Genomic DNA, 27,782 nt, shown 5'->3' with positions numbered 1-27,782 from the left:
ACATTCAGACATAATAGATTTTCACCATTGTTGAAACCAAATCTATGGCCTGGCTGTATGATTACATGAAACTGCTCTTTTACTTATTAATTATTATTAATAATGAATACATATGCCTAATGAAACATTACTTATTCAGCAAAGATTAACTTGAAACAATATTGTCAGACGCAACAGATAAAGTGTCACAATCGTGGAGTACCTTTTGAGATGTACTTTTTACTCTAAATATATATGATTTTATCTAATTTTATAATTTTCATTTTCTGACTAGTAAACTTTAATAATGTTTTGCATCACTTGTATACTTTTTTTCTACACTGGGCATTTCCTCCAGGAATAAGTTTTTCAACTGGTCTTTATCATGCAGTAATACACAAAACTCAAGCATTATAAGTTATTGCTTGTACAATGCAGTACAAGTGGCATCTAAGTGATATTTGCTTCCTTTACTGGGATTTTGCAACACAGTTGCACCAAGTTTTGTGTTTTATATGTGCCACTACATGAAATTCCCCATTCTCTCATTCTTGTAGAAATGTCACACCCTGGTTGTGGCTGTTAGACCTCTAATGAGCACTCAAGTGCTTTCTCCTCCAACTGTCATGACAACTGAACATCTATCTTTACAAGGTTTCGGTCTTGGCCTCTATTGAGTTACAGGGTCAGTACATGATAGCTTAATGAGGAAATGCTTTGTCTTGAGTTACACTCAATGGCACTAGTTTAAAGACGACTACCTATAGCTAACTCTGTTCCTAGGACATTTGTTGCTTGAATTGGTTGAGTGTCGCCAACATGCCATTAGTCTGTATCAAAGAGGAAAAGGGGAGAGGGACCTGTGAAGCAAAGCTTAATGGTATTTTAACTGTCATCCTTGTCTCTTTGTGAAGATGGGATTTATTATTTTGTTCAAAAGACCTCAACTTTGAAAATCTATTGTGAATGCTATGAAGTAAGCTCCATATCTATACTTATTGTAACAATTCTGACACGCATACTTAAATTATCTGCACTAATGGAGGTGAGCATTCTTTTCTTAATGAGAAAATGATAAGAAGGTCTACCCAAGTCAGAGCAAAAGAACTTTAATCTTTACTCTTTTGAGAGAAATACTTCAAAAAGTGATTTACTGTTGGCTGGGAGACTTGATTAGTGGGTCTGCAATACACTGTGGCACATTCTTGTGTTATATGACAGATTAGTTAGGCATTAATGCAATATACAGACTTAAAACTGGGCACTTCCTGTTTTGTGAGAAGAATATTGTCCCCAGCTACACTGTTTACCATTATCTGATTCTATTTAAGTTGTCGGACATATTAAACATTATGTAGAAGGGAAATGTGGAACTGGAGTAAATGCATTTTAATAAAATTTATTGTATCATGTTACTCTAAAAGTAGGGCATCTATTTAAAGCTCTACCACTTATGCATAAAAGATTATTCAGACAGAAAAAGAAAACAAAACTGAATTTTTCATTTTCAGAACTCTTGGGAATACAAAAGATATTTGTCAAACTGACAGACAAAAAGCTGTAAACCTAAAACATTTATATTTTGAATATAGCATTCCTGTGCTTGTAGTCTACAGGCTGTTTCTCTGAATCAGTGTAATCTCTAATCTCTATATATTATTTCTTTTTAATGAGGGCAGGTTTATTGGATTCTCGTCCACTGTAACGGATATATTAAATATTAATTATTAAACGATATTATTGAAACCCATGGCTATGTGCTAAGAACCGGAAAGTGGAGTGAAATCCCACGCCTGACTATAGAAAGTACAAGTACGTCGTTTGGAAGAAGCGATACAACTACCGGTGTGGGCAAACGTCAATCTCTTCCTAGCACTTTTAACTTCTTTCGCCATGTGTGTAAAATTGCGAAAATGATCGACGGGACCTTACAAAAAAATAATTTCAGGCGTGTGTTTGCGGTGTCGCGTTAAGGTCACTCTCTGGCTGCCTGAATTCCCCTCTTTGTGTTTACACATCCGGGTTTCCCTGTTTGCAGCCCATTCCCCATTTAGAAGCCATTTTGGACACAGATCAGTAACATGCATGTAAACCCCGACCGACCTCCCGACGCAGCGGTGCTACTATTCAACCGAATAACCTCAAAAAAGAGCGCCGAGCTTTCGACTTGGATGTTTTAACGCCTTTTGGACCCACTTCCGATGCGAAATGTCGCATCTTTTAACGGACTAACAGTCCCGGTAGTCAATTAATCGCTCCTGTCTTTTCGCGCAACATTGTTGCAGCGTCGCGGCTATTGACACGCGTTGTGGTGGTGGAGGTGGTGGTTAGGCTGCTGGAGGGACCGGAGGCCTGTGGTCGTTTTGATCCTGGACTGATGTTTTGGCCAACCTGAGTTTTAATGTTCGTGTGGGAACGAGGGGGGAATCTCTGTCCTGTATTTAAAACGGAACATGTCTTTTTCATGGCTGACTTGTTCACTTCTTCTGGGAACTTTATGCGCAGGTAAGCGTGCTTGTGTTCCAATTTGCAACTGTTTTATCGACGCATTTTTATTTATTTATTTTTAATTGTGTAATGTGGGATTGGAAATTCCGACCCGAGCACAAGCTCACGTTTGCTAGTATAGCTTAGTTTAAACTTTGCTGGCAGTGGATACTGTCGTTCAGCCGGGATTTAAATCTCTCAACCATAATCTCCTCTTTTTCCCTCCCTGTTACGCCACTACAGTCAAATACTTCTCTCGATAATTATTTGAGAACTGCTTAATAAAAGCGTTTAAATTAAATTAGTCTTACAGTATTTTTAACTAATGCAATTTTTTAAGTGTATCCAAATTTAAAACTGTTGCGTCCCCTCGCTTTCCTCTTCAACAGTGGCAGGAATAGAAGGCAGCAGCTGCACCAACATCCTGAAACCTTATAGTCTACATCCCAGGTCTGCACTCATGTTTGTGGTAAAGAAGAACCGTAGGGGGAAAAATGCACTTCCTTTGTGAGGATTTTCCTAAATCGATGTCGTTTGATTCGAAGAGACAGCAGCTGAAGCAAAGTCTTTATTTTGAATTGAGGTTACTGTTACAAACAGCTCAGTTTCCAAAGCAGGGCACCACGTGAAATTGAGCGTGGTGGTTGTTTTGTCTTTTGTTTGGCGAGTTTTTTTGTTTATTTGCATCTCCAAATGGGCAATATAACGTTGCCCAAACGTTAAAACACTTCTCCTGATTGGCCATGATTTTTCAATCTGAACAAATATATTTCTCAACTAAATCCACTTTAGTTTTCCCTTTTTAAATTGTGGTAAATCTTTCATTGGGGCACAGCTGTCTCTTGTACGTCAAATAGCGCAGCAGCTAATGCCTTTATGGTTTATAGATTAGGGCATGGAAAGTACAGTAAGCTGCTTCTCCAGAATTCGTGTTGTTGTGGTGTAAAGGCTCAGTAAGTGACAGGGGGAGGGGGTTGGAGAATGATCTTGTAGTAAAAGTCCTCCGGGATCATGTGACCACGAATATCAGAAATGTCATCTCGGCTCAGTGGAGCATTGAGCATTACTGCTGTGAGAGTGTGTGTCGGTGTGCGATCAGTCTCTCTCTGGTCCGTCCTTTTATAATGAGCATGATGTTTGGTTATTTCATGCTTCCCTATATGATATCATGAAGTCTATTGTATGCTGCTGGACAGCTAAACGTGTGAATGTGTGAGTGTACGTGTAAACTGAGTGTGTATGTGTAATTGGGTTGGTGGGGGTAACGCTGGGGGGATGGGCAAGCTCCTATAGGCAGGGATTTAAAGAGACAGGCACTATTTTTCTCCTAACAAAGATAGAGCATAAATGTCGAAGATGTATTTTGAATCATGTGTCCAACATGTTATCTACCTCTTCTGTCTTCTGTGTCTAGTGTGTATCCAACATTAAAAACCAATGAGAACAATGACAAACCTTTAATAGAAATATTTTGAAGCTATTGTTACAGGTCTTCTTAGTTGAAGGAAGTAAAAAAAAAAGAAACAAAGAGAGAGACGCCTTTAAAGAAGACAGTCTTATCTAGCTTTACAGATGTCTCAAGAAGGAATACTTATCTGTAGAAGTAGTGTGCCAATATGTGTATGCTGTGTTTCTATACCACAGCAGGCTGATCATTGTTTTCTAGCTAATTAAATTCTGTAATTTCTCCAACCATTTAGCTTTTTTTCTCTCTGAAAAGATCTTTTAGTCAATGGGATTATGCCAAGCCAGTATTCAGCAACAATTTCTTAGCCCAGGGGAACTCCCTTTTCACTACAGAGAGCTCCCAAAGCTGGCTATGTGCCAGATTGATGATAGTCTCTGCTCCGAAATGTTTCGTCGTGGCACAAAGTGGATCCTACGCCATATGTCTGTGCTTCCACTGTTGGGTTTAAATTCATTATGGTGTGAGCTGACTGAGGCCTTATGTCCATACCAGGGTACAGTCTTGGCGAAGCGGAGACCCGGGAGTGTGTGTACTATAATGATAACTGGCGTACGGAGAGGACCAACCAGAGTGGCTTTGAGCGCTGTGAGGGGGATAAGGACAAGCGCCTGCACTGTTATGCCTCCTGGCTTAACTCCTCAGGAACCATCAAGCTGGTGAAGAAAGGCTGCTGGCTGGACGACTTCAACTGCTATGACAGGTCAGGTCACAGTGCACTTAAATGTATATTTTAGGTATCCAGCTTGCACAGAGCGAACTGGCGGTGAGGGCAGTGGATATATCGGCATCACACCACTCATGTCGTCTAATTTTCCCTCTCTTCCTGCACTTTCAAGAGCACAAATTTAAGATTCGACGATGAAAGAATGATCTCTCTGCATTTGCTGGTTCTTTTATTTCTACATCACAGAAGAATCAATGTGGTTACCTTTTAATCTAATGGTTAGAAAATATTTTCGAGATGCATCTTGAATGTTTAAAGAGAAATTTTCATAGTATTTATGACATTTTGCAGCATTGCATAACCAAAACAAGCAAGTATGTCCTTAAGCTGATACATAACACACACATGAAGGATATATTAGCCATTTTCATGTTGTGTTTTTATAAGATATCATTGATTTTTATTTCTAACATGAATCTTGGCACATTAGCTAATTTGGTAAACCTTCCTTTCACAATTCATCTGAGACTGTTCATGGACACGCTTGTTCATGAGACGTCAAAAGCCTGTTCATACATTTAGGTATGCACATTTTGATTACTTGTGTTGTCTGGTTAGTGATGTAAAACCCTAAAATTATTTAATTCACTGCAACATAAATAAGAAAGTAGCAGAAAAACATGCAGTATACAAGGACGGTAATGTTTAGCAAGTCATTTCCAAATCTGGAAAGTGGTTTTGCTTCTAGTTAGTCTCCCTGCAAATGGCTCGCATTGACAGCGTAGAGTGCAGTTAAGTCCACAGCCTGATGATGGAAGGTAAATGCTGGCACGGAGCCACTCAGGGTGAGTTTAGGAGAGTTGTTTCTTTATTTTCCAAACTACCCCGTATGTGTAACTATATGGTCATGTGGTACAATTAAACATTGTAGTTCCAGAGACAATGTTTAGAGTAGTAAAGTGAAAAGTAGTTGGTGGCAATAATTGGACCAGTCATCTTCAGCGCATGACGGCATTAAACATAAACCAGATTATGCTGAAGTGGTGTGTTTAAAAACAGTTTTGACATCATTTAAATGGAGACTTTTTAATATTATTGAAGAAATATGATTGAATCTTGAAAACTGAATTAGGTGTTTTTCAATAGGACTGATCACGAATGACGTCAAAATGCTATTTTTAGAACAGCGTACTGCGCAGGCGCCGCCGCCATATTGGATTCGGACAAACAACCTGTGGAGCGTGTATACTGTGTTTGTAGGAGCAAAGTTGCATTCCGAATATTTCTTTAACAAAACCATTATGGTAACAACTAAACACTGCTGCTTCGGTGTCTGCCGAAGTTACTCGCGATATAGTGACCGTGAACATATGAAGGGAGTTTTTTTCATTCCATTTTCAAAGCAGCCTGTATTTTCACAAATGGTTTTTGTTGCTGCCTGCTTAGTCAACTTTCAGGAACCACTTGTAACATAACAGGAAAGATGTTGAACGTGAGGTAGCAGTTAAGTTCTTGAATTAATTCATACATGAGCTGTTGAATTAACTACTCTGTCATGAAGTAATTAATTGTAATAGAAATGAAGTTCAAATAAAAACATTTCAGATGCATTTGTTTTTTTTATTGTGACTGATAATGTTCACTGTGATCCTTCAGCATCAATAGTTCAAACTCAGAATCGGAAGGTGTCTAGGAAGTCTCATTTCTACATACTCTGGGCACAGGTAATTACAGTGGAAGTTTCTCAGAACAGGAACCATAGCGTCAAAGAAATCTTTGTCAAACAATATTTTTTTAACTATCATTCCTTTTGGGCTCCAAATAACAAAGTAGGACCACTCTCTCTGTAAAACGCCCATTTGCATCTGCACCTGGTAATACGCATGTTTTTTACTCATGGTTACCTCATCCCCATCTACCTTCAAACAGAAACCTGCCAGCTGTTTCTTGCTCAGTGCTGTGTAGAAGTCTTTTGGATGTGCTTCTTTCAGTGATATGGGGCATTTTATTTCCAACACCCCGTGACTGTCCAAGTCTCTGTCATGCAACAGGCCATCTGGTGAGGCAGCAAGGTAGGGATACTCAGAGTTTACCCACAGTCCAGTCTCTCTAACTGTCATGTTCGGGAATTTCTCCACAAAGCTTTGCCTTGCCTTAGCCTCATTTACATGGCCATACTCCAGACTAACAGCTTTCACAGGTGGTTCCCATAGCTTTCTTTTCACCAGGTTTGCTCTAACACAGTCACTTGAAGCTGTTACTACTGATTTAGCTATAGATGCAGTTACCCTAAGTCTGCGCTCAGCAAACCAAGTCTCATCCCCCTGTACAGAACATAGTTCTGTGATACCACTCACACTGGGCATCAGATTTTGGCAAATTATGCCCACCTTTTGTTGTAACAAGCCTGTTTCATCAATGGAGAGGGTGTAGTTGTCAAAATGCATGGGGATGATGGTCTCCCACATACTACCCTGAGGAGAACTTGCAGTTTGTAGATCTCTCACAAAATTGTTCATCTCCACATGTGTTAGCGATGTCCTCCGCAAAGAAGTAGGCCTAGGGTCAAAGTTTATTACAGCAGACATCTTCCGCTTTCTGTTTGGATACTGAGCATCTGTGATGGACTTTGGGTTTTTGCCCACCTTCCTGCCAACATTCCAGGTGCATGGTTTGCTTGTACAGGATTCATCACTTCTGGAGTTCTTACAGTCATCTATTGCAAAGAGAACTGCAGCCACATGACTACAGCGCCCAAGTGAGGAAGCCTTACACTCACAGGAAGCATTTTGCACAAACCCAGTGTTCGAGGAGAGAACTATCACAACATTGTATGTGATCTTTCGCATGCTTCCAAGAACTTTTGCTTTAACATGATACTGGTTACCTTGATATAAATCCTGCATCATGGTCACATTTTGACTCTCAAACAACTGTCTTCCTCTTCTCAATGGTTTTGTTGTTTGACAGTGTAATCCTTCATCTTCCACATCACTATTTTCTTGCACTGATTCTATGATGTGGTGATAAATATGTCCAGAACTGAAGCAAACCGGTATGCCGCTTTGAGGAAAATCTTTCCAGTTTCCATCCTTTGGTTGAAGATCCTCATTTGCTGGACTTGACCCTCGCTGTGATGCAGCTTTGATGTTATACCATGCACCACCGTCTACAGCTGGATCAATTTTAAATTCTTGATCCACAGCATGCTGGCATCTGTACAAACACAATGCATGGAGTAATGTATTTATCTAATAATCAAACAGAACAATATCTCTGAAAATAAATATATCTTGCCTTTGTATTTATAATTCATAAAGGAGCTATACCTGATATTATTTTAATATGTCTAAGAAGAATGGTTTTTACATAGTATATTATGTGGTATATGGGGTAAGTCCATAAAACCAAATGAGTCATTGATTGCTAAGGATGTAAGGAAACAATCGAAAATTGATTTAAAACCAATTCAAACTGGTTTAAATGGAAATCGATGTAGAAAAAAGGAAAATTGATTTGCATGTAATGCATCAATGAAGATGACGTTCAAAACAAATCATCTTTTGTTCACAAAAAGATTTGTTTTCCATTCCTATCCATTTCCATAATAATTATTTGTTCAGTGTTAAGTTTTGTTAGTACAACAAGCAATAGAAGGCCACAGTTTTAAACAAGGGAGAAAGGGGCAAATATAAGAAAAATGTGAATGAAATGTGAAACACACTAGTTACACTGCATACAACACTAATAACTGAGCGAGAGCTAGCTTAAAAACAGCTTACCTTTCAACTAATAAAGCTTTCTTTCCGCTCACTTTGAGGCCTCTACATGTCAACCAACGTTTAAGTTCAACAACACTGTGTTTACTGATTGAACTGTACTGAAATGAAGCTCCCGGGACGTCTTTTTCTTCCAAAACTACACGTACTCTAGGTGTCGCCATCGTAAACTAACTCTTTGTTTGTCCGAACTCGCGCTGTTGCCGGAGCTCATGAATATTGATGAGTAAATGTGACGTCATTTGAGATCAGTGCTATTGAACTGAAATGAAAATATGATGAAATAGTTAAAGCAAATAAAGAGCTGAGTTATTTTGATGTGTTAGCTAACGTAAGAGTAATACGATGAAATCCCTTTTGGTCTGAAAGACTCCACTTCTTTCACCTCTGCACTTTTCTGGTAATCCTCTGTTTTGTATTCGTGTGTAATTCTGTGACTTAATGATGTCTGTAAAAGAAGAGTTTGTTGACTGGAACATTGACACCACTACCTGTAACCAAAGCCAAGTGACACATCAGTTAAATAGTCTAGACAATAAATTGGACTCGTATTACTTTGTCCTCAGAGAGTTCAAGCACAGCGAATGTAGGACAACAAATACCCATCGACTTTTCCAAGTTAAACATCTAGATCATAAAAAGAAAATAAAGGTTTATGTATGTTTTGTTTGTTCCGAAAGCCCAGTTTCTATCTTGCCTTTGCATTTTGGTTATCAGAAAATGATGCAAGTGTGTCATTTGTTGTTTTAGGCAAGAGTGTGTCTCCATGGAGGAAAACCCTCAGGTGTTCTTCTGCTGCTGCGAGGGTAACTACTGCAACGAGCGGTTCACCCATCTTCCTGATATGATTGGCAGCGGCGACCGAGGTGAGTAAAAGATGCACTCGGCATAAAGTACAAGTAGGACGTTGATGTTATTTTTTTCCTCTAAATTTGGCCATTTTTGAGCTTTTAATTATCTCCAAAAGATTCCCAGATGTTTGGTGATAAATTTAGTTAGTGTACTTCTCACACTGCTGATCTATTACACTTTTAGGTTGTTCTGTAAACTTATCTTAGACTTATAGTATTTTTTTTTTGCTTATTTTAAATGTAGTGTGAAGTTATTCCACATAATAGATGGATACTTGACTTTTTTGAGCCGTGGTAGCTGTGACTTTTCTAAACATCACATGATCACATCCAGGTGTCACTGCTGGTAACTCTAGAGCAGAGATCTGTGACACACTTGGATTAAATGTCATTGTCTAAGGATAACAAGTGATAATTAATGTTGATACATAATGAATTATATTGATTACTATTTTAAAAGTTTAGAAAAACAAACATTTAAAGTATTTGGATAAGCCCTGCTGATAAGTGATAGTCGATCTGTCGTGTCTAAGTATAGGATAAAGTCATGATCATGGTCCTTTCCATTTAGCTTTTTCTTTGCTTTATTAATTTCTTATTACCTTATTATATATAAGAGCCACAGTCGTTTTTTTTAAGTTGATTCTCTTGGATTTCCTCATATCAGATGAGAAATTGTTTGCTCATTTAAAGATGCAGTATTCAATTTGGTAGATTTTGCAATTAGCTGTTTGCTTTATGTAAAAGTACACTGAGGTTACTGGACTTGTGTGTGATGTTGCATCACTGAGTATCTCTACATGCATAGTTCAGCACTGATTATCAGCAGAGCAGGAAGCGACAGAAGTCAGATGTCTTTTAGACTTGCTGCGTTCCTTCTGTCTTACTGCATCCACTCGCATGTCATTCAAGGATCAAGTTTGGATGAGCTCAATAAAAATGTCCTCTATTAAAACCAGGTCCTGCAGTGTGTTGGGGGTGCATGTAATGCTGCTTCTAACTTGCAGGCCATGAAGTCGACACACTGATTTTTTCTGTTCGTCTTTGACAGTGAAAATCCGGCCTCCACCCCGAGTGCCATCCTTGCTCAATGTGCTGGTGTACTCCCTGCTGCCGCTCTGTGTGCTGTCCCTGGCCCTCGTTCTGGCCTTGTGGATGTACCGCCACCGCAAGCCTCCCTATGGCCATGTAGACCTGAGCGAGGTGAAGCGAGTCATTCTCAACTCTGACTTTAATCTAAAGTGATATATTGAGGCAATCCTCATTGTGGTCTGACTTGCTGTAGGACTTGTCACTTTTGCACTTTTTAGCAGTTGTAATAAAAGGGGTACGTTTGATGGATTTAGCAGAGAACTGAGAATTTTTTCTCATGTTTATTCAGGATCCTGGACCAGTTCCCCCATCCCCTTTGGTGGGTCTGAAACCCCTGCAGCTTCTGGAAATCAAAGCAAGGGGGAGATTTGGTTGCGTTTGGAAGGCTCAGTTAATGAGCGAATACGTTGCTGTAAAGATTTTCCCCGTTCAGGTATGTATATACTCAAAGGATGCCACAGTTTTCTATCTTGTTGTTTGCTGTTTTGTTCACCAAACAGGCACATTTCCATGAGATAGAAACCTTTCACTCTGAGAAAAACCCGGAATGTTGCTAATCAACTCTTCCTGTTGTTCTGAAGATTTGCCAGATTCCTGCTGTGACATGTAAAGAAACAACCCCATTCTCTGTTATGAATCACCAAGGCTTGAACAGAAAATCTTTTGGTTTGTGTTTACAGGATAAGCAGTCATGGCAAAATGAGCGGGAGATATTCATAACCCCAGGGATGAGACATGAAAACATCTTGCGTTACATCGCTGCAGAGAAGCACGGCACCAACCTGGAGACAGAGCTGTGGCTAATCACAGAGTTTCACGAGAGGGTGAGAGCCCATCTACACATGTTCAGCATGTACACAGATTCCTGCATAATTTTACAAAGCAAGAACTGCTGGACATTTTCCAGTATTCGGCCGAGCCCTTAAAACAAGTATCGCAGCTTTATTTAAAGAGAGGATTTTATTTCATGCAGTGAAAGCAGTAGAAATGTGATTTTAGGTTTAATCTTGTATATGAAAAATTAAAATTTTTAAACATACAGTTTAATACTCAGAGGATTTTATGTGTTGTCAGTACCACAGATGTGGCTTTAAGTTACTTTTATGACTTTTTGGTAGGACATATTATTCCCACCAGTGACACAAGATATTTAGTCACACTTGTGGTCCCCTTGCCATTACGTAGAAAAATAGATGTGTATGATTTTTTTTGCATTTCTATAAATGTATAAGTTTAGGCAACTAGTTAATTTTCCCGAGGATATTATTTGGTTGGCAATAAGGGGCGTAATCTATCACTGTCTCTTGGTGGATTCAGCAACTGCTCCTTACGTGACGTTATGGTCACAGTGGGCTGACTTTATGGATGCTGAATAATAGCAAAGCTTCTTAGTGATGGATTAAAGATTCTTGCAGAGTTGTTAATCCTTGCTCCTTAACCTTTCATGCGTTTGTGCGTGAGCAGGGCTCATTGACGGACCACCTGAAGGGTAACACTGTGACCTGGTCAGAGCTGTGTCACATAGCAGAGACCATGTCCCGCGGCTTGGCTTACCTCCACGAGGACATTCCCAGCTACAAGGGAGAGGGACCTAAGCCTACTATTGCACACAGGTAGGAAATCATATTAAGCGATACCTGTTCCTATGATACCCTACAGGAATTTTCATTTTTGTGCTTCAATATGTATGTAATGTAAAATTTTTGACATTATTAAGAAAAGCTGGAAGAATGTGAAAGTTATGACGTACGTATATCTACAAAGAAAATTTGAAAACATCCATTATAGCTTGTTTCAATCAACAACCATGCCCAGTTTTAAAGAGGTTTGGAGTTAATGGGTTGCACTTAAATGCATCATGGATTTGTGTATTGCCATAGCAAGTGCTTCCCTTGTTTATCTCCTTTAGCAAAGTATACACTGGAGCACCTTTTTATGAAAGAAAGGAGATCGCTTTGTCCCAAAATTCATTGCAGTTGCATCTTTCAAAGGGATGCTCAGTTAGATTTACTAGGTCATATTTGCTGTGATTTGTGTACAAAACATGAGGACAGAAGGGTGAGTGAGCAGCAGTATCTGTCACTTTTGTACCATTTTCTTTGTTTTTACAATGTCCCAACATGAAATTAAAGCAATGTCTTGTATTATATCTAAATATATTAACATGACACATGGAAGATATAAGTACTGTGTAACAATGTGATAAGATTGTGTGAGGCAAAGTATCTAAAGCACTTTGAAACATATCCCCTGTAATTGTGTTTGTATGTGTTTGGGAGCTGGGAGGAGCTGCAATGACTTTGACTGTTTCACCCAAATTCATCCCTGGGTATCAAAATGTGGCACAGACTAATTTAATGCAAACCTTTTTTGACTTTTGGTCACGGATTAACCTCCTCTGCTGTTTGAATTTGTAGCTTAACCCTGACAGTTTGTTGACTAATTTGTGCAACTGCTGTGGCTGAACACCTGCACACAAAAATGCATTTTAATAAGTATTTGTGGAATTACTTCCCCAGGGACTTCAAGAGTAAGAATGTGATGCTGCGAGATGATTTGACTGCAGTCATCGGAGACTTTGGACTTGCTGTACGGTTTGAACCTGGAAAGCCTCCTGGGGATACACATGGACAGGTATGAGGGAATTTTCATGTATGTGTTGGCTCCGATAGAAGATTTTGTAGCTTCAACCTACTTTTTCTTAAGCATTTTAAGCTTTGTACAGTTGTGCAAATCTTTACACACTGTGTTTTAAGTGGAAGGAGTGTAACGGGATAACGTCTTACAGTAAATGTAATCAATGGGTAATAAGAAAGATATAAACTGTAGTTCAGTTAGACAGTAATATACACAAGTTTGAGCACATCTGTTCTAAAAACCAATCTTGACATTTGTCAGTGTTCAAGTAACAAGTGAGTTTGATAAAAGCTTAAATCACACAAGACATTTTAAACTCATAACAATACAGGTGCATTTGTAATGTGATTTGTGATGGTTTTCCCAATTGAAGTCTTCTACGTAGTTGGCTAAACCTAATAATACATTGTCCGTGTAGGTTGGTACGAGGCGTTACATGGCTCCAGAGGTGCTGGAGGGAGCCATTAATTTTCAGCGAGACTCCTTCCTGAGGATAGACATGTACGCCATGGGCTTGGTGCTGTGGGAGCTGGTGTCCCGCTGCTCAGAGACAGACGGTAAGTCAAACAATGCAGGAATGCTGCTTTGCCCACAGGTGAAAGGTCACTTCTCTTCGAGCAGGCCTAATAAACAAAGGATTAGATTTCTCTTTAGTTTTGACTGCAGTGTTGTCCGATCAGAGGCAAAGTTCTAATGAGGATTTGGTTACTTTTTATATCTAATACTGTTATTAGTTTTACCATCCTTTTTAATAAAAAATACTCCTTATAAGATTTTTTTTTTCTTTATGCTTTATACTGTCCACACTGTTGGCTTACCTCAGGTACAGTTGGTGAGTACATGCTGCCATTTGAGGATGAAATAGGTCAGCATCCCTCCCTGGAGGATCTGCAGGATGTGGTCGTGCACAAGAAGATGCGTCCAGTCATTAAGGACTGCTGGCTCAAACATCCTGTGAGTAATTGTGAAAGAATAGCTGCTACAACTGTAAAAGCAAAACCAGGATGTCTTGCATCCTTTTTTTTTTTTTTTTATTAAAGATTATTTGAGCACACAGTTCCACGAATCTGTTCTGTTTAAATTTGACAGTAATATTCAAAATTTCAAGATGCCAATTATGATAAATAATAAATCTACAAATGTGCTTCTATAACTTCTTGTCTATGACTGCAGGGCCTGAGCCAGATGTGCGAGACCATCGAGGAATGCTGGGACCATGATGCAGAAGCACGGCTGTCAGCCGGCTGTGTGGAGGAGCGCATCAGTCAGATCGCCAGGACGATAGGCGGCACTACCTCAGACAGCCCCGTCTCCATCGTGACGTCTCTCATCAATGAGGACCTACCTCCCAAAGAGTCCAGCACCTGAATGGGTGACGCAATCCCTCACCTGAGCTCCTGACTTTTCCTTGTTCAAATCCAAACTCAGCGGATCTCCGTGAATATTTAACAACATAAAGATCCTAGCAACTTAAACACAGCTGCTATTTTATCCCAATACTGGTATTTTTATTATGTTTGTTTTTTTTTTTTCCAACGTTCAGTGTTTTTCTGTGTCTGAAGTCAGATCTTACTAATACATCCATCTGCTGTAGTTGAAGTAGTAAAAAGCTATGCGATGGGCACATCTGATAACACCTATGTGTCAAATCTTAAATGGTGTCATTACCTCATGTATTCCTTTTTGTGTTTAGTCTCTTTTTATTACCTCATGAGTTGTCGTCTTTGTATTTCCTATTGTGGTCATGATCGTCTGCGGCCAAATGAAATGAACCGTTGCTCCAAACCTCAGACGACGTGCTGCACACCTCGGAGGAACCGTTTTGAGACTGTTAGACAAAATATATTCATCTTCCTCAGGGGTTGAAGCTTCTTGTTTTTTAAACTCGGAGGGTGCTCCCTTATTTTAAACCTGTGAATTCCTCAGAATGGAAAGGAGAAAAAAAAAAAAAACATAAAAAGAAGAAAAAAAATCTGGAGCACAGCTGTTTTATTGTAAGGGAGGGAGCTAAATGAGAGCTGAGCAGTTGTATTGGACGTTTTTGACTTTTTTGAAGATTTTGGACAAATGTCTTGTCCTCAGAACTACCTCTCAGGTATCCAGCAGGCTTCTTTGGAACATTTCTTTAAGTTGAAAGCCAAGCTATCCAGCTAGCTATCATGGACATATTCCTGGATTTTTCTTTTTTTCTTTCGTTTTAATAGATGAAATTCAGAGTTACTCCTTTGCCAGTGCCAGGGGCATTGACGGATGCTGTTTGGAGTTGCAATGTTACACATTCTTAATTTTAACTCTGTGTGTGTGTGTTTGTGTGAAAGTGTAAGAATCTAAAGTGATGCGAGGCAAATAGTGTTTTTAAAGTAAGAACCATTGACAGGTAATTGGAAGTTTATCTTTGCAAGGGCCATACTTGAGCAAGCAACATGTCTGTTTTTTTTTTTTCTTTTCTTTCTCCATGGTCAGTAGACTCATTTGGACACCAGTTACCAGATACCTCAGTCACTGTAGGTCATGCAAGGAGAACTCAAATGGTTGCCTTTGTCTCAAATGCAATGCCATAGCTGTACCATAACATGAATACCATACATTGAATGTCCGTTATGCTGCTGTGACTATTCCAGGATACTCAAGGATTTGTAGATGTACATGTATTCTTTGTTAATATAACACTAACATGTGATAACTATCCATATTATGTGAGGCTAATATTCTGTTTTTTTTGTTTGTTTTTTGTGTTTTTCCTTCATTTTTGACTGGGTAGGCCCTCAGCTGCTTACTCCTCCTGACTGACCTCAGATATTCTGAAAAGTACCTCAGGCTTTTTTCTACATGTATATCAAGTTGTGTTATGCATTTTATTGTGTTTTAGTAGTGGAGATATTTTATTGCAGGTTGGGCCTCTTTGTGGAGATTTTTATTTCTTGGATAACCTGACCAGTTTTCACAGTGTTGATGCTCTACAAACCTTAAAGTAGTTAGTCAGATTCTTGTAAATATACGTGTACACACAGATGTTGAACGCTGATCTTTTTAAATACAAAATCAGGGCATTGCTCTTGCAGTTACAGAAAGGGATTTCTCAGCTCAAAATCCACATATATAAGTTATTTTGTCAACTAGCCCTGAGATTCTCTCTTTTTTTTTTTTTTTTTTTTTTTTAACTTTGAGAACAGTGTTACTGATATTGGTGTATAATGGTATTGGCTCTTTTGGGTTAGAAGCTGTGAGGGTGGCGCTGACATCAGAAAACTTTGTTCTTTATATATAAACACCAATGACAAAAAAAAAAACAAAAAAAAAAACAACAAAATCCATTTGTTATGTTTGGTGCGGGCAGCTTCTGTGATTGGCCACTTGTTTAATCAGTATTGCCTCAATATTAACCTGCTGATGTGATGTTCTGACACGTTTAAGTGATAGTTTAGCCACATTGGACAACACCCAGGCTCATCTGTTGTACTTGATTAGTGGTGTGGAAAAGATAGTGCTTTTTAACAGTGATCTGTAGCTCTTGCTGATGTGCAGTTTTGGTAAAGGACATCTGGAAAAATAACGGGATCACGTCAGTGTTTGGAAACCATCGTTGTGTTTGTATCAACTTGACTGACTGATGCATTGTCAAGGATTCACATGAACAATGGCATGTCCAACGGTCCAGCAATATTTACGATACAGCAATAGTCATTTGAATATTATAGCTTATGTAATTATACTTGGCTGTGACTAAGGAGTTATCTTCTGCAGATCAGCACAGTACATCTCATCACACCTGGATCGGCCTCCTGATGAAAAAAATTAAAGGGTTGAACTTTCTTTGTTCAACCCCCCCCCTCCCCTTCTTTCCTTCCCAAACGTGGCCCAGGTGCTTTCACGAATCGTGCCAGAGAAACAACGGTCACGTGGGAAAATCTGCTGTGATCGGTTGTTCCCTCCAAACACTGTCTTACACCCAGCTCTTCTGAACCGAAAAACCTTGTTACCTCATGCAGTACCTCGTTCAGTAACACTAACATGGAGTCAGTCTCATCTTCAACAAAATAGGGGAAAAAAAAAGAAGAAAAAAAATGATCAATTGTGTATATATTTACTTGATAAATGTAAACAGTTTCTTCCTTTCATGTGTGGATCCTGTGAAAGCAAAATCCTTTTTTTATTTACAGTCAGTATATTATTTCTCATAGTGTGAGTGGATGTTTGAATTGAGTGACTTTCCCTGTTTATGTGAACTGTGTGTGGTTGTTGGTTGGTTTCACTAAATCAGTACGAATGATAACTTTATATGTGCATTGAAATGCTTAGAAATATAAACTAGATGAGAATACATTCATCTTTTTGTATATAAAAAATAAAGACAAATCCTGATTAACCATGTAAAATTAATTCTTTGCATTTTATGCGCTTGTATAGATTTACAAAACTCAAATTACATCATGATAAAAATAGGGAAAAAAAGTCCACATCTATTATTTAAAAATGTTTTGTTCTGTATGTGTACACTAGATGGCAGTAGGGTCGCCGGTTGTTTCTTTTCCCATCAGTTTATTTTGGACATTAATCCCCCTGTTGATGGGTGGGCACCACTAACATCTTTTTCTTTTCTCAGGAGCAAAAGTTCTCTCTCTCTCTCTCTCTCTCTCTCTCTCTCTCTCTCTCTCTCTCTCTCTCTCTCTCTCTCTCTCTCTATATATATATATATATATATATTTGTGTGTGTGTATGTATATATGTGTGTGTGTGTGTTTATTAGAAAAAGTCTCACAATATACCTGGCGCATTCAGAGTTTATCCGTCCAGTTCGACTTCAGTCGATGTTATGCTGGCCTTATAAATACTTAAGGTGAGATAGTAAATTAGAATTACAGATGTTATTATAAGTGCTCCCTGAATGTATTCATTTTGCTATTAATCGGATTTATTGTAAAATTAGGTAGATTAACGCAACACCTTCTGAGCTGTTCGTCTTTTCTTTGTAAACCTTATAAACGTCCGTCAGTACCTGAAGGCGTCGTGGTTTTTTCTTTTTTCTAGGAGTTGTTATCCAATGAAAACGTTGCTGATCTGTCACGTGATAAAGAGAGTACTAAATTACGATTGACTTGAGAGTTGCCGAGAGTCAGCTCCTTGTCGATGTACAGTGAATCTATAAGACCAACTTCTTGCCTTTGATTGGAGTTATTCTGTTTTTAAAAATTTTAAACCCAGCGGAAATTTTCTTTAGATTCCACCGCCTCTGTTAAGAAAAATTTTATTTCGATACTCTGGCCATTATGTCAAACTACCGAACTGGTAAGTTTAAAAAGCGCATTTTGACTGTGCTCGCAAAGCGGCTAATGACACGGGTCGACTTTTTTCATCCAACAGGAGACATCACTTTTCATTGCAAACTGCCCGAAAAATGAAAAACTGATGTGGCGGAGTTTTTGTTAATGTTAATGGAGTTTGATAATATTGTTAAAAGAACTTTCTTTGTATCGTTTATTTTAACGTTTAATGGGTTGGTTCCTATAAAAATGAATGACGTACATACAGTTAATGTTATTTTTTAAATGTAATGTTAGCAATATTAGCTAATAGCAAAAGGTCTGAACGTTAGATATTACCAAGTAAATACAAACTAAAAGCTATTAAGGCAAGTTGGGCATCATATAAAGACATTACACAAAACTTATTTTATAATTACGAATAGAACATCAAAGTTTAATGATATACCTATTAAAAAACATGTAATATGTTATAGTTATATAGTTATAGTTAATACATTAATATAATAGACACAGCTTTTTCTTTGATTTCTTTAAAACAGGTCTTTCAATTGTGGACAGTACATTAGAGTTCTGAAAGTAAATAACTGACTTAAATACAAACATAAAAAAACAACAACAAAAAAAAAAAGCCCACAATGTTAATAGGCATCCTTTTCACATATTATCCTTTGTTTTTCAGCCTTCCAGGGACCAGGGCAGCGTGGTGAGTTCAGGAGCTAGCTGGCCAACTGTACCACCTGTAAAAGGTGGCAGCTGCTCCAACTGCTGGGATGCTACGGAAGAGCAGCAGTAACAGTAGCGCCGGCGGGGCAAAGCACACCCAGGTACCACCAAGGCATCCCTCTAAACCCCGCTCAGAATTTCTATCAGCAGGATCCAACAACACCTGGGCTATGGGCCGCAGCACCAAGAACCCCAACCCTCTGAGCAGCATGGGGCTTTCATCTCGCTTGATGGGGGCTCCAGGAGTGGACCCAGACTATGTAATGCAGCTGGTGAATGATGTTCGGTGGTTTGCTGATGTGTTACTTAAACTCAAGGATGCTTTTCAGCATGAAGGTGAGTTCAGGTGAAACTGGAATGCAGAGTTTTTGTGCTGGGGCGTTGTTGGTCAGGGAACAGTAAAATTCCAGATAAAGAAAGAAAATATAGCCTTGGCTACTCCTGTTACATGCTGTTCCATTAATATTGAATGTTTATTACATCTAAAGTTTATTTGTGATGAAAGTGCTGTATTTAAGAGTTATCTGTCTGCTTCTCCTTCAGATTTAATTTATGAGATCAATAGTCTTGTTAACCACAGAAAATGATGGGAAAATGTGTTGCATTCAGTTAGTGGTGTTTTTATTTTGTTATAAGTTCTTTAATTAAAGTTAGACAACAGCTGCATTATCTTTCACTCTAAGAGGCGCCATCTGTTGAGAACATACAATATTTTTGTTTCTTCTGTGATAGCATTCTTTCTGTGGTGAACCCTTCTGGTAAATTAAATCTAACTTTTTAAACTGAAACTCTAAAACTAGTTGTCTACCGATGATGCTGTTATTTGCTAAACTTCTTTGCCAGAAAGTTGTCTTTGTTTGGCTAAATACCAAAACTTTAACCTTTCTGCAGCAATTTCTTTAACTCATCTACACAAAAGCCAGTTAGTTGTGTTGCTGCTTTGCTTTGTTTTCTGTATCAAAAACTGCAAACATGGTTTAAAATGACTTAGAAGGCACTTTTAAAAAATCCTTTTAGACTACTACAACTAAAAACTAAAGATTGCTAACAAGACAGTGAGCCACAATCGTGTGTGGAGTGTCAATATGTTGTGTGATCACTGCGAGCAAACTGGAACGTTTGCAGAGCTGTTGGTGTCTCAACATTAACTACACTCACCCACACACTACTACATTCACACAAATCCATGAGAGGAACAAACTGGATCAGAGACAGGTAACTTTCTGTTTTTTCCTGACAGAAAGGGTTTAGCTTTTGCTTGCAGACTTGGATAAACATGCCACCTACACAAGTGCACATTAGAACACAGAAGTATAAATACTGACTGTGGGTTGTTGTGACTATAGCTGCAAGACTAATTATTTTTATCGTCAGTAAATGACCTCATTAAAAATTGGTGAGAACAAGCTCCTTAATGCATACGTCATGAAATTGCATATTTTGTATATATGTTGAATAAGAAAAATAAAGGATGTGTGTTTTTATTTTTCAGCTATGTGCTATGGCAGAAGGCTCTGTCTTGTGACCTAATTTATCTTTTTAATGTGTAGAGTAAAAGTGGAGAACCAAAAATACCTCTCTTCCATCGTTTGCTACTAAAAGACAAAGACAGACTAACCCTACAAAGACATGCACACAGGCTTCTACTGTATATCTGGCGAAGGGAGTGAGTTGTTTAGCCATTCCTCTGGCTGGAGGAGTGAGGCCTCCATGAGAAAGAGCCTTAGCTAATTTCGTTTTGAGCGTTTCTCTGAGCCATCTCAGAAACATTTTGGGTATTTGCCTTCTTGTTAACAACAAATTCTATTCAGCAGGTGGGATGAAGTCATACCATCTGACCCCATAATGTCATTTGTATTTGTGGGTTGTTTTTATGGTTCTTTCCTCTGAGACGCTGACATTGGCAAGCTTCTACAACAGTATGGTTGCCTGTCTACTTGAATGCACAGTTTTTTATTGTACAAAACGTGGTAGAAGATGGTCATAGAAAACAAACCTGCTGGTCAGAAGTTGTAACTTCAAATATAATATATGATTTTAGATTCAGATCATCCTTAAAAACAACACATTTTTAAGCTACACTCAGAAAACCTGCTCTCTGAACTCAAATTCAGTGCACTAATCTGTTATATAAAGTCATCCTTAACTTTACTAACATACTTTGTATTGTTAGTAAAGTATGGACTCTCATAGCTGCTAATTAAGCATTTCTTCAAGTTCTCTTCATCTCTTAAAAAAAGACATGTTATCCCTTTTGAAAAGCTTTATTCTAGAGTCAGGTGTCTGGATTCATGTGATCTTCCTGCTCAAAAGTTGTGACACATGACATTATAAACCCTTAATGTTTATGTTTTTGAGGCTTTGCTTCATTCATAGTAAACATGTTTTTAGTCTGAAGTGTTTAATGACGGGGATTTACTAATCTTAACTTGTCTTAGGATGTCAACATATTGTTCATCTTCTTGTGTGTGTGTGCATGTGTTTTCATACCAAACTGATTGGAAGACATGTGGTTTTTCTCTGAGGGGTCAAGAAGGTTTCACAGTCTGGAATAAGTAACAGTTAAAAGTCTGTTTTAAATTGATTTAAAGCAAGTCACAACCATTTTGGTTTAATCACCTTAGATGAACAAGAAAAGTGATGAACGGGACGCAGCTTTAAATGTCTGTTGTTAGTTTTTAGTGGAAACTATTTGATATTTAACATATCATTTCCTATTAATTTATTGAAAGCATTGTGTCTTAATACAGATGAGAAATTCTCCTTTTTGCACACTAATATGGGATTTTTCATGAATTTGGAAAGACTTTATAACAATAATTATCAACCATGTCAGAATTAAAGTGGAATTTTCCAAAAATGCTTTTTTAATCAAATCCAGATAGTTGTATTCATAAAATTCACAAAAATAAACAAATTTAATTTTAGTAATTTTACTGATTGAACTAAGAGATCAGGCAGGACTATAACACTCTCTGTTTCTGTCTATAGCGCCTTTGTTGTGTGATTAGCAGCACTTCCTATGTGTCTTGCTTGAAGAGACAAACAGCCTCTCAGCAGCAGCCCCCCTGTCTGTGGTTGAAAGCTGCGAGAACAAGGCAGCGAGGGAGGTTACTGAAGCACATGTCAGCTCCTCTGTTATTATTTTCATACTTGGAAAGGTCTGTCATTGGAGTACTGTGTGAAACTGATGCAATGTTTTGAGATCTTGAAGGGTATTTTTTGTGTGGCAGCAAGAGAGAGGTTTGAGTCAGTGTACCTCTCACAGCCCTTCTACATCCAGAGTTTAGCTTGGAAGATGCTTGTTTTGCCTCTCAGAGGTCCCACTTGTTTATGCTGAAAGTAACTGAAGACCACAGCATGTTTTGATTTATGGAAACCCACAGAGGAGTAACAGTCAGCAACTGTAAGCTTGACTTAACTACATCCACATTATTTACACCCACAGCTGCACACCAATAGATTAACCTCGATCTGATTGTGGTGTAGGTGTACACTTTCTCTTATGACTAGGCCATCAGTCACAGAACTCACAAGCACTGTCGGAGAATTTAATCACAGAAAAGATTGCATGACTGTATTAGTTTTGACTCAGTAGGTGACTGTTAAACTTGGACTCCTGCTGTCCCAAAATGATCTACGTCCACTCGGAACCACACAGATCAGATTAATGAACCTTACTCTCTTGTCTCTCCATCACAATCAAAATGATGAAGATGGTAATGAGATTGTTGAACCATGATATTTGAGTTAAATTGCCCAAACAAGAGAAATAATGAAGCATTAACTGTTTGCCAGCATTTAGTTCAGCACAATTAATTGCTCTCTTGTAAATAAAGTGGAGACAATAGAGAACCACGGCGTGACTCGAGTGTACACAAATTGTATTGTATACAAAATGAGGGGCAAACACAAACTTGTTTGTTGGAACAAACCACTTGGATGTCTGATTGTTCAATCGAAATATATTTCAGTTGTTTTAAGCCTCAGAGAAATGATAGACTTTTGATTCCCTTGATGCCAATGTTTCAAGCATTTAAAGGTAACTGTACAAAAATGGTAATTTCACAGTCCTGCAGGCTAATATTAAGAGAAGATATTCAGTATAATTGTCTTCATTAAGAAGTTTTTTTTATTTAAATCTATATAAATTTGCAAAAGGCGGCTTTGTTAATGATTTTAATCGGCATGAAAAAGGAGTCCTCTGCACAGAGCTGAACTGCTGTCCCCCTCCCATCCCCCCACTCTCCTGCATACTCTGCATTCCTCTAGAACAAATGTTCACTTGTAGCTATAGTGCCTTCAATAGACTAATGGTAGGTATGAGGCAAAATGACTGTAAAAACTCATAAAAAAAATAGATCTGCTTTATATATGTTTGCAATACAGGTTTAGGGTTTATCTGTTTGTCATTTAAAAATTTAGGTTTTTAAAAAATTGTGAAAAAGTTCCTGTTTTTTAAGAACTATAGACCTTGAAATGGCAAATGGGTCTGCGTATAGTTCTGTGTATGCAGGACAAAACTGTTACTCAGAAGAAGTTTAAGAAAATGAAACTTACCACACAAGCTCATATACTAAGAAGTGGGTCTCATGATTGTCTCACATCTTAGTTTTGCTTTTATTTTTGCCATCTTTAAGAACAAAGAGACTGAAGATTTCTCCTCAAAAGTGTAATTTTCTCCCCCTGAAATGTGTAGAAATGTTCAAACTAGTGGAGTGGTTTGCCTTGAACCTAAAAATTTTAGGAATGTGTTTTGAGAAATGTGCGGTTCTGGTCAGTCTATAGGCCAAAAAAGCTAAACAAGCCAAGTTTGAAATTGTAAAAGGGCTTTTTCATAAGAACAGATATGAAATTCTTTTTCCTTAAAGGCTTCTTTGCTTGAGAGAGTCCACTTTAGTCACTTTATTCTTTTAGCCTCTAGTGTGTCACACCACCACTGACACAGTTCCACTTGCGGGTAGATCAAAGATCTCACAGCTTAGTTGCAAGTCATGGGGTTATAGGCTTATAGTATTTACTCAGTATATGGTCTTCATTGTAGTTTGTTTGGTCACATATAAAGTTATTCACATAATTTAGAGTTGTGCCAGAGAAAGGGTATTGAATGTTGTTTGATGAGGAAGAACATGTCTAGCTGGCTCACAGGTCCTTGTTCCCCTGTCAAAGTGTGGCTTTTTTCTTGTGTTGGTGTCATCACAACACTGATAAGATCTGCAGCTGAGCTGCATTGTTCCGTGTTTCACAGTACCAGGCTGTAACTGTGTTGACCTATGAAGGCAAATGATGAAAATATGAAAGTATTTAGTTAGATCGTACAAGGACTTACTCCTGGCTGTAACAGTGTTGTTTATTTAGTGGCCTGTTTTTCTTCCTGCTCAAACATTTACAGTGCAGTAACTTTACTAACTGAAAGGAATGCATTAAAAAAAGTCAATGCAATTAAAAAACAAACAAAAAAAACCTTATTAATCCCAGATGGAAATTGCAGTTTTCTTAAAAAATCAAGCAGACTTAATTACATTTATGTTCTATTATTGTATAACAGGATTTTGTTAGTTTTTAAACTTCTTACGGAAATTAAATCTCTTACAAATGTCTCCCTCTGCCACATATGTGCCCCCGTACCATTTTAGAGGCCACTTGCAGGTGGTACCTTTGATTATTTGAAAAGCCGAAATCTAGCGTATAATGTTTTAATGGCCAACTGCTCTTAGAGAAAGAAAGAAAGAATGAAAGAAGAGATTTGTTGGGCAGTAACTTTCCCCTGTGATGTTGAAGGATGTTTTTGTGCAAGCTTGTGGTTGGGGTGTGTTTCCTGGGGTGGGATTTATGGTTATGTGTTCTGGATGTTTGTGCAGGACATTGGTCAGGGTGATGGGTGTGTTAGAGCTCCCACTCACAGAGGATGTTATTGCTGCTTATTAGGGGTGTGAAATATCATACCATTTATGATAATACCAATATATGTATATATACAGGAGTCAGAGTGGTAGGGATGGGAGGGGCAATGTTGGAGCAGACAAAACTGCCTGTTTAGCGGTAAATGTTTTGCTACAGCAGAGTCCCGTGTCTGCTTCACCACCGCTGGGTAAAGTGAAGGGAGTTAATCCTGAAGCTAGCTGCAGCTTCACCCAGGAGTAATCACCTCTCCTCTGCATTCTGACCTCAGTGTGGAGGCAGAAGGTTTACCATCTGTTTCTGTTGTTTTCACCGTAGTGGAGGCTACAGACCAAAGCAGCATGGTTACCAAACCTTCAGAAATATTGCTTCAGGAGCAAAAAGACCAGACAGAAAGACTAGGAAAATAATGTAGCTTATTAGTCGCCCCAAAGATGCAGCCAACCAGGTTTGATTCCGTCCATGGTGTTTCCAGATCTTGTGTCTTTATTTGCAATAAACAATTGCCTCATGGATAAGAAGGTTTTTTGTTCCAGCATGCTGCATGGTGAGCACGCATTTCACACTTTACACACTCCAAAACTGGCAGAATACCTTTGTGTCACCTCCCACCTGAGGTCAGAACCAGCCCTCCAATGCACTCTCTTTGTCCACTCCTCAGACCACATGACCTTCTTCCATTGCTCCAGAGTCTGATCTTTTTCCTCTCTAGCAAAGTAGAGCCTTTTTCTCTGATTAACCTCACTGATTAGTGGTTTTCTTATGGCTACACAGCTGTTCAATCTGTGGAGTCCATTTCGAATTATGCATGCTCTTACTTTCACTATTAAACTGCCCCTGAGTTCTACTGTTGTTTTTCTTTGATTTGATTTACCAAATGTTTAAGTGATCTCTGATCACCATCATTTAGAATTTTTTTCCGACCACATTTCTTCCTGAAAGACGATGGTTTCCCACTCTCCTTCTAGTTTTTAAAAATGTGTTGGACAGTTCTTAACCCAGTTTTAGTAGTTTCTGCAATCTCCTTAGATGTTTTTTCTTTTTTCCCACATGTTTTTTTTAAGAATAGAGATGCTACTCATTGCATCAGTTGGGGTTAAATAATTTGCTGCCAGCTGAAAGATAATCGCCTATGCAGTAATTATCCAATAGGAGGCTTGTACTGATTTGCTTAGTTAAATCCAGGTGGGGACTTTTTCTTTTGCTCGGCCAGGCATGTGTGTGGCTTTATTTTGCTGTTCACCTTATGACAAGTCAGACAAGCGTTGGAAGGATAATACGAGGCTGTGACTTATTGTGTGGGCAAAGACATAAATATTGTCTGTGATATTTGTATCAACATACTTTAAGAAAATATGGTGATATATTTTTTGGCAATATTGCTTATCCCTACTGCTGATTTGGTAGAACTATTGTACTTAACAGTTGTGAGATTCATTCATTAAATTTCTTGAGGTGAAGTCATCTTCCTGCATGCATGTCTGGGCACAAACAACTTTCTTTATGGCTTGTAATATGACATCATTCTTTAGAGTTAGAACTATGTATTGATTAATCAATATGAGCCATTTCTCCGGCCATAAAAAAGTCAAGCATTGTTTGGTTCCTCCATCTGAAATTTGGAACACTTGTGTTCTTTTTTCTTGTTTTTGTGACTAGTATTTAAACTAAGAATTGTGACATATAAGCCAGGGGTGTGAGATGGTTTGTTACAAAGAGTTATCTGGAATGTCTTCTGTAGAAATCCTTTAAAAAATGTTCTGCAGGTAACTTAATTGATCTTTAGCCAGCCAAGTTAATGACACGCTAGAAGCAGATAGTAGTCAATTGTAATCTCTGTCATCACAACTAAAACTCTTTTTTTTGTAGGATTTGTTCTTTTTGATTGAATTTTCCAAAAATACGTTATGTAACGACCATAAGTGACTGTCCAGCTGCTTCTTCAAGTAACCAACATTCTTTGCATAGATCTTAGTATACCTGACACTGTAACTGGCATAGACTGTCTTAGTCTTAGCATTTCTTCCTAATATGCCAGTCTAAAATCCCCCCAAACATGTAGTGAAGTGTCAAGCACTTAGCCAGACTGTGAAGCCCAGACCTCACAGAGAGTAGCTCACTAATTGTCTGAGAGCATCTAGCTGTTAAAGAGACTGTTGTTTACTGTCTTTGGGATGACTGACTCCCTCTGTTGCCAAACAAGGTATGGGATAGATGGAGAGGCACCCAGCAGTACAGCATTTGTTTGGACAGAGAGGGAAGTTAGTGTTGGGAGATGGAATCCTGACCAAACAATTCCACCTGTTGCATATCAGGTTTCCAGGCAGCCCAGTAATACAAGCAGAATCTGTTAGGTTGATGTTTTCTGGCCTTGTGGATGACGATCAGGTGTGAAGAAGTTTATGGAAAAATGTCTTGGATCCATGAAAAGTTTAGCCTTTGAGTTTATATATAAAAAGGCCAGTAAGTGTTAGTTTGGGTTATTTGGGGTGATAATTTGAGTTACAAGAGAGCAAGCTGCTGAACTGGAATGTAGCAAACGGATACATGTCAAAAAAAATAAATACAAAAATCCTGGAATAAGCTGCTTCTGGGGGTGTAAATGCGTCATCCTCCCTCCCTCTTGATTAGAAGATGAGGAGGTAGGATGCTGAAGTGCAAATGTGGCCTCCTTGGTCTTTCAGTAAAGCCCTGCAGCAGTTTCCCAAGCAGCTCTGTGTCACTAAACCTACCGAGGCTTGTTCCATGTTGAGCAGATTGCGTGTCCAGACAGGCCAGTTGATTGCCTGTTATCAGTGGTGGGAGCAGAGGCGGTAACCCCTGTCAGGCCACCTGAAGATTGGGATTAGATTGGTCTTTCTCTACTCTAAACTCACAATGAGCTTTGTTAGACACAATGGGACCCCTACAAGCGCAGCAATTTAAGAGGCAACATTA

The 27,782-nt window shown here is 38.6% G+C and overlaps 2 protein-coding genes across 2 annotated transcripts in view; both read left to right on the top strand.

The window, feature by feature from the left end:
• The first annotated feature begins 1,936 nt into the window (after nt 1-1,936).
• LOC121644459 (activin receptor type-2B-like) lies at nt 1,937-17,323 on the top strand. The gene is made up of 11 exons (XM_041992386.1): nt 1,937-2,484; nt 4,427-4,634; nt 9,128-9,243; nt 10,280-10,431; nt 10,610-10,753; nt 11,001-11,144; nt 11,785-11,933; nt 12,840-12,954; nt 13,376-13,514; nt 13,781-13,911; nt 14,131-17,323. The coding sequence occupies exons 1-11, from the start codon at nt 2,433-2,435 to the stop codon at nt 14,323-14,325; spliced, it is 1,545 nt and encodes a 514-aa protein (XP_041848320.1). The 5' UTR covers nt 1,937-2,432; the 3' UTR covers nt 14,326-17,323.
• A 756-nt stretch (nt 17,324-18,079) lies between these two features.
• LOC121644859 (rho GTPase-activating protein 29-like) overlaps nt 18,080-27,782 on the top strand; it is a 29,664-nt gene continuing 19,961 nt past the window's right edge. The window contains exons 1-2 of the mRNA XM_041993101.1: nt 18,080-18,243; nt 18,901-19,280. Of these exons, the coding sequence (XP_041849035.1) occupies nt 18,992-19,280 (289 nt within the window). The 5' untranslated portion in view covers nt 18,080-18,243; nt 18,901-18,991. The remainder of the gene's footprint in view (nt 18,244-18,900; nt 19,281-27,782) is intronic.

The sequence above is a fragment of the Melanotaenia boesemani genome, chromosome 8 (assembly GCF_017639745.1).
Source record: "Melanotaenia boesemani isolate fMelBoe1 chromosome 8, fMelBoe1.pri, whole genome shotgun sequence".
NCBI lineage: Eukaryota > Metazoa > Chordata > Actinopteri > Atheriniformes > Melanotaeniidae > Melanotaenia > Melanotaenia boesemani.
This window is presented reverse-complemented; position numbering and strand designations above follow the sequence as displayed.

Excerpts from the sequence above, each read along its gene's own strand:
- LOC121644459 (XM_041992386.1), top strand. The coding sequence starts at position 2,433 with ATGTCTTTTTCATGGCTGACTTGTTCACTTCTTCTGGGAACTTTATGC. Across the intron at positions 9,244-10,279 it reads GATTGGCAGCGGCGACCGAG|TGAAAATCCGGCCTCCACCC; the intron begins GTGAGTAAAAGA and ends CGTCTTTGACAG. Across the intron at positions 10,754-11,000 it reads TAAAGATTTTCCCCGTTCAG|GATAAGCAGTCATGGCAAAA; the intron begins GTATGTATATAC and ends TTGTGTTTACAG.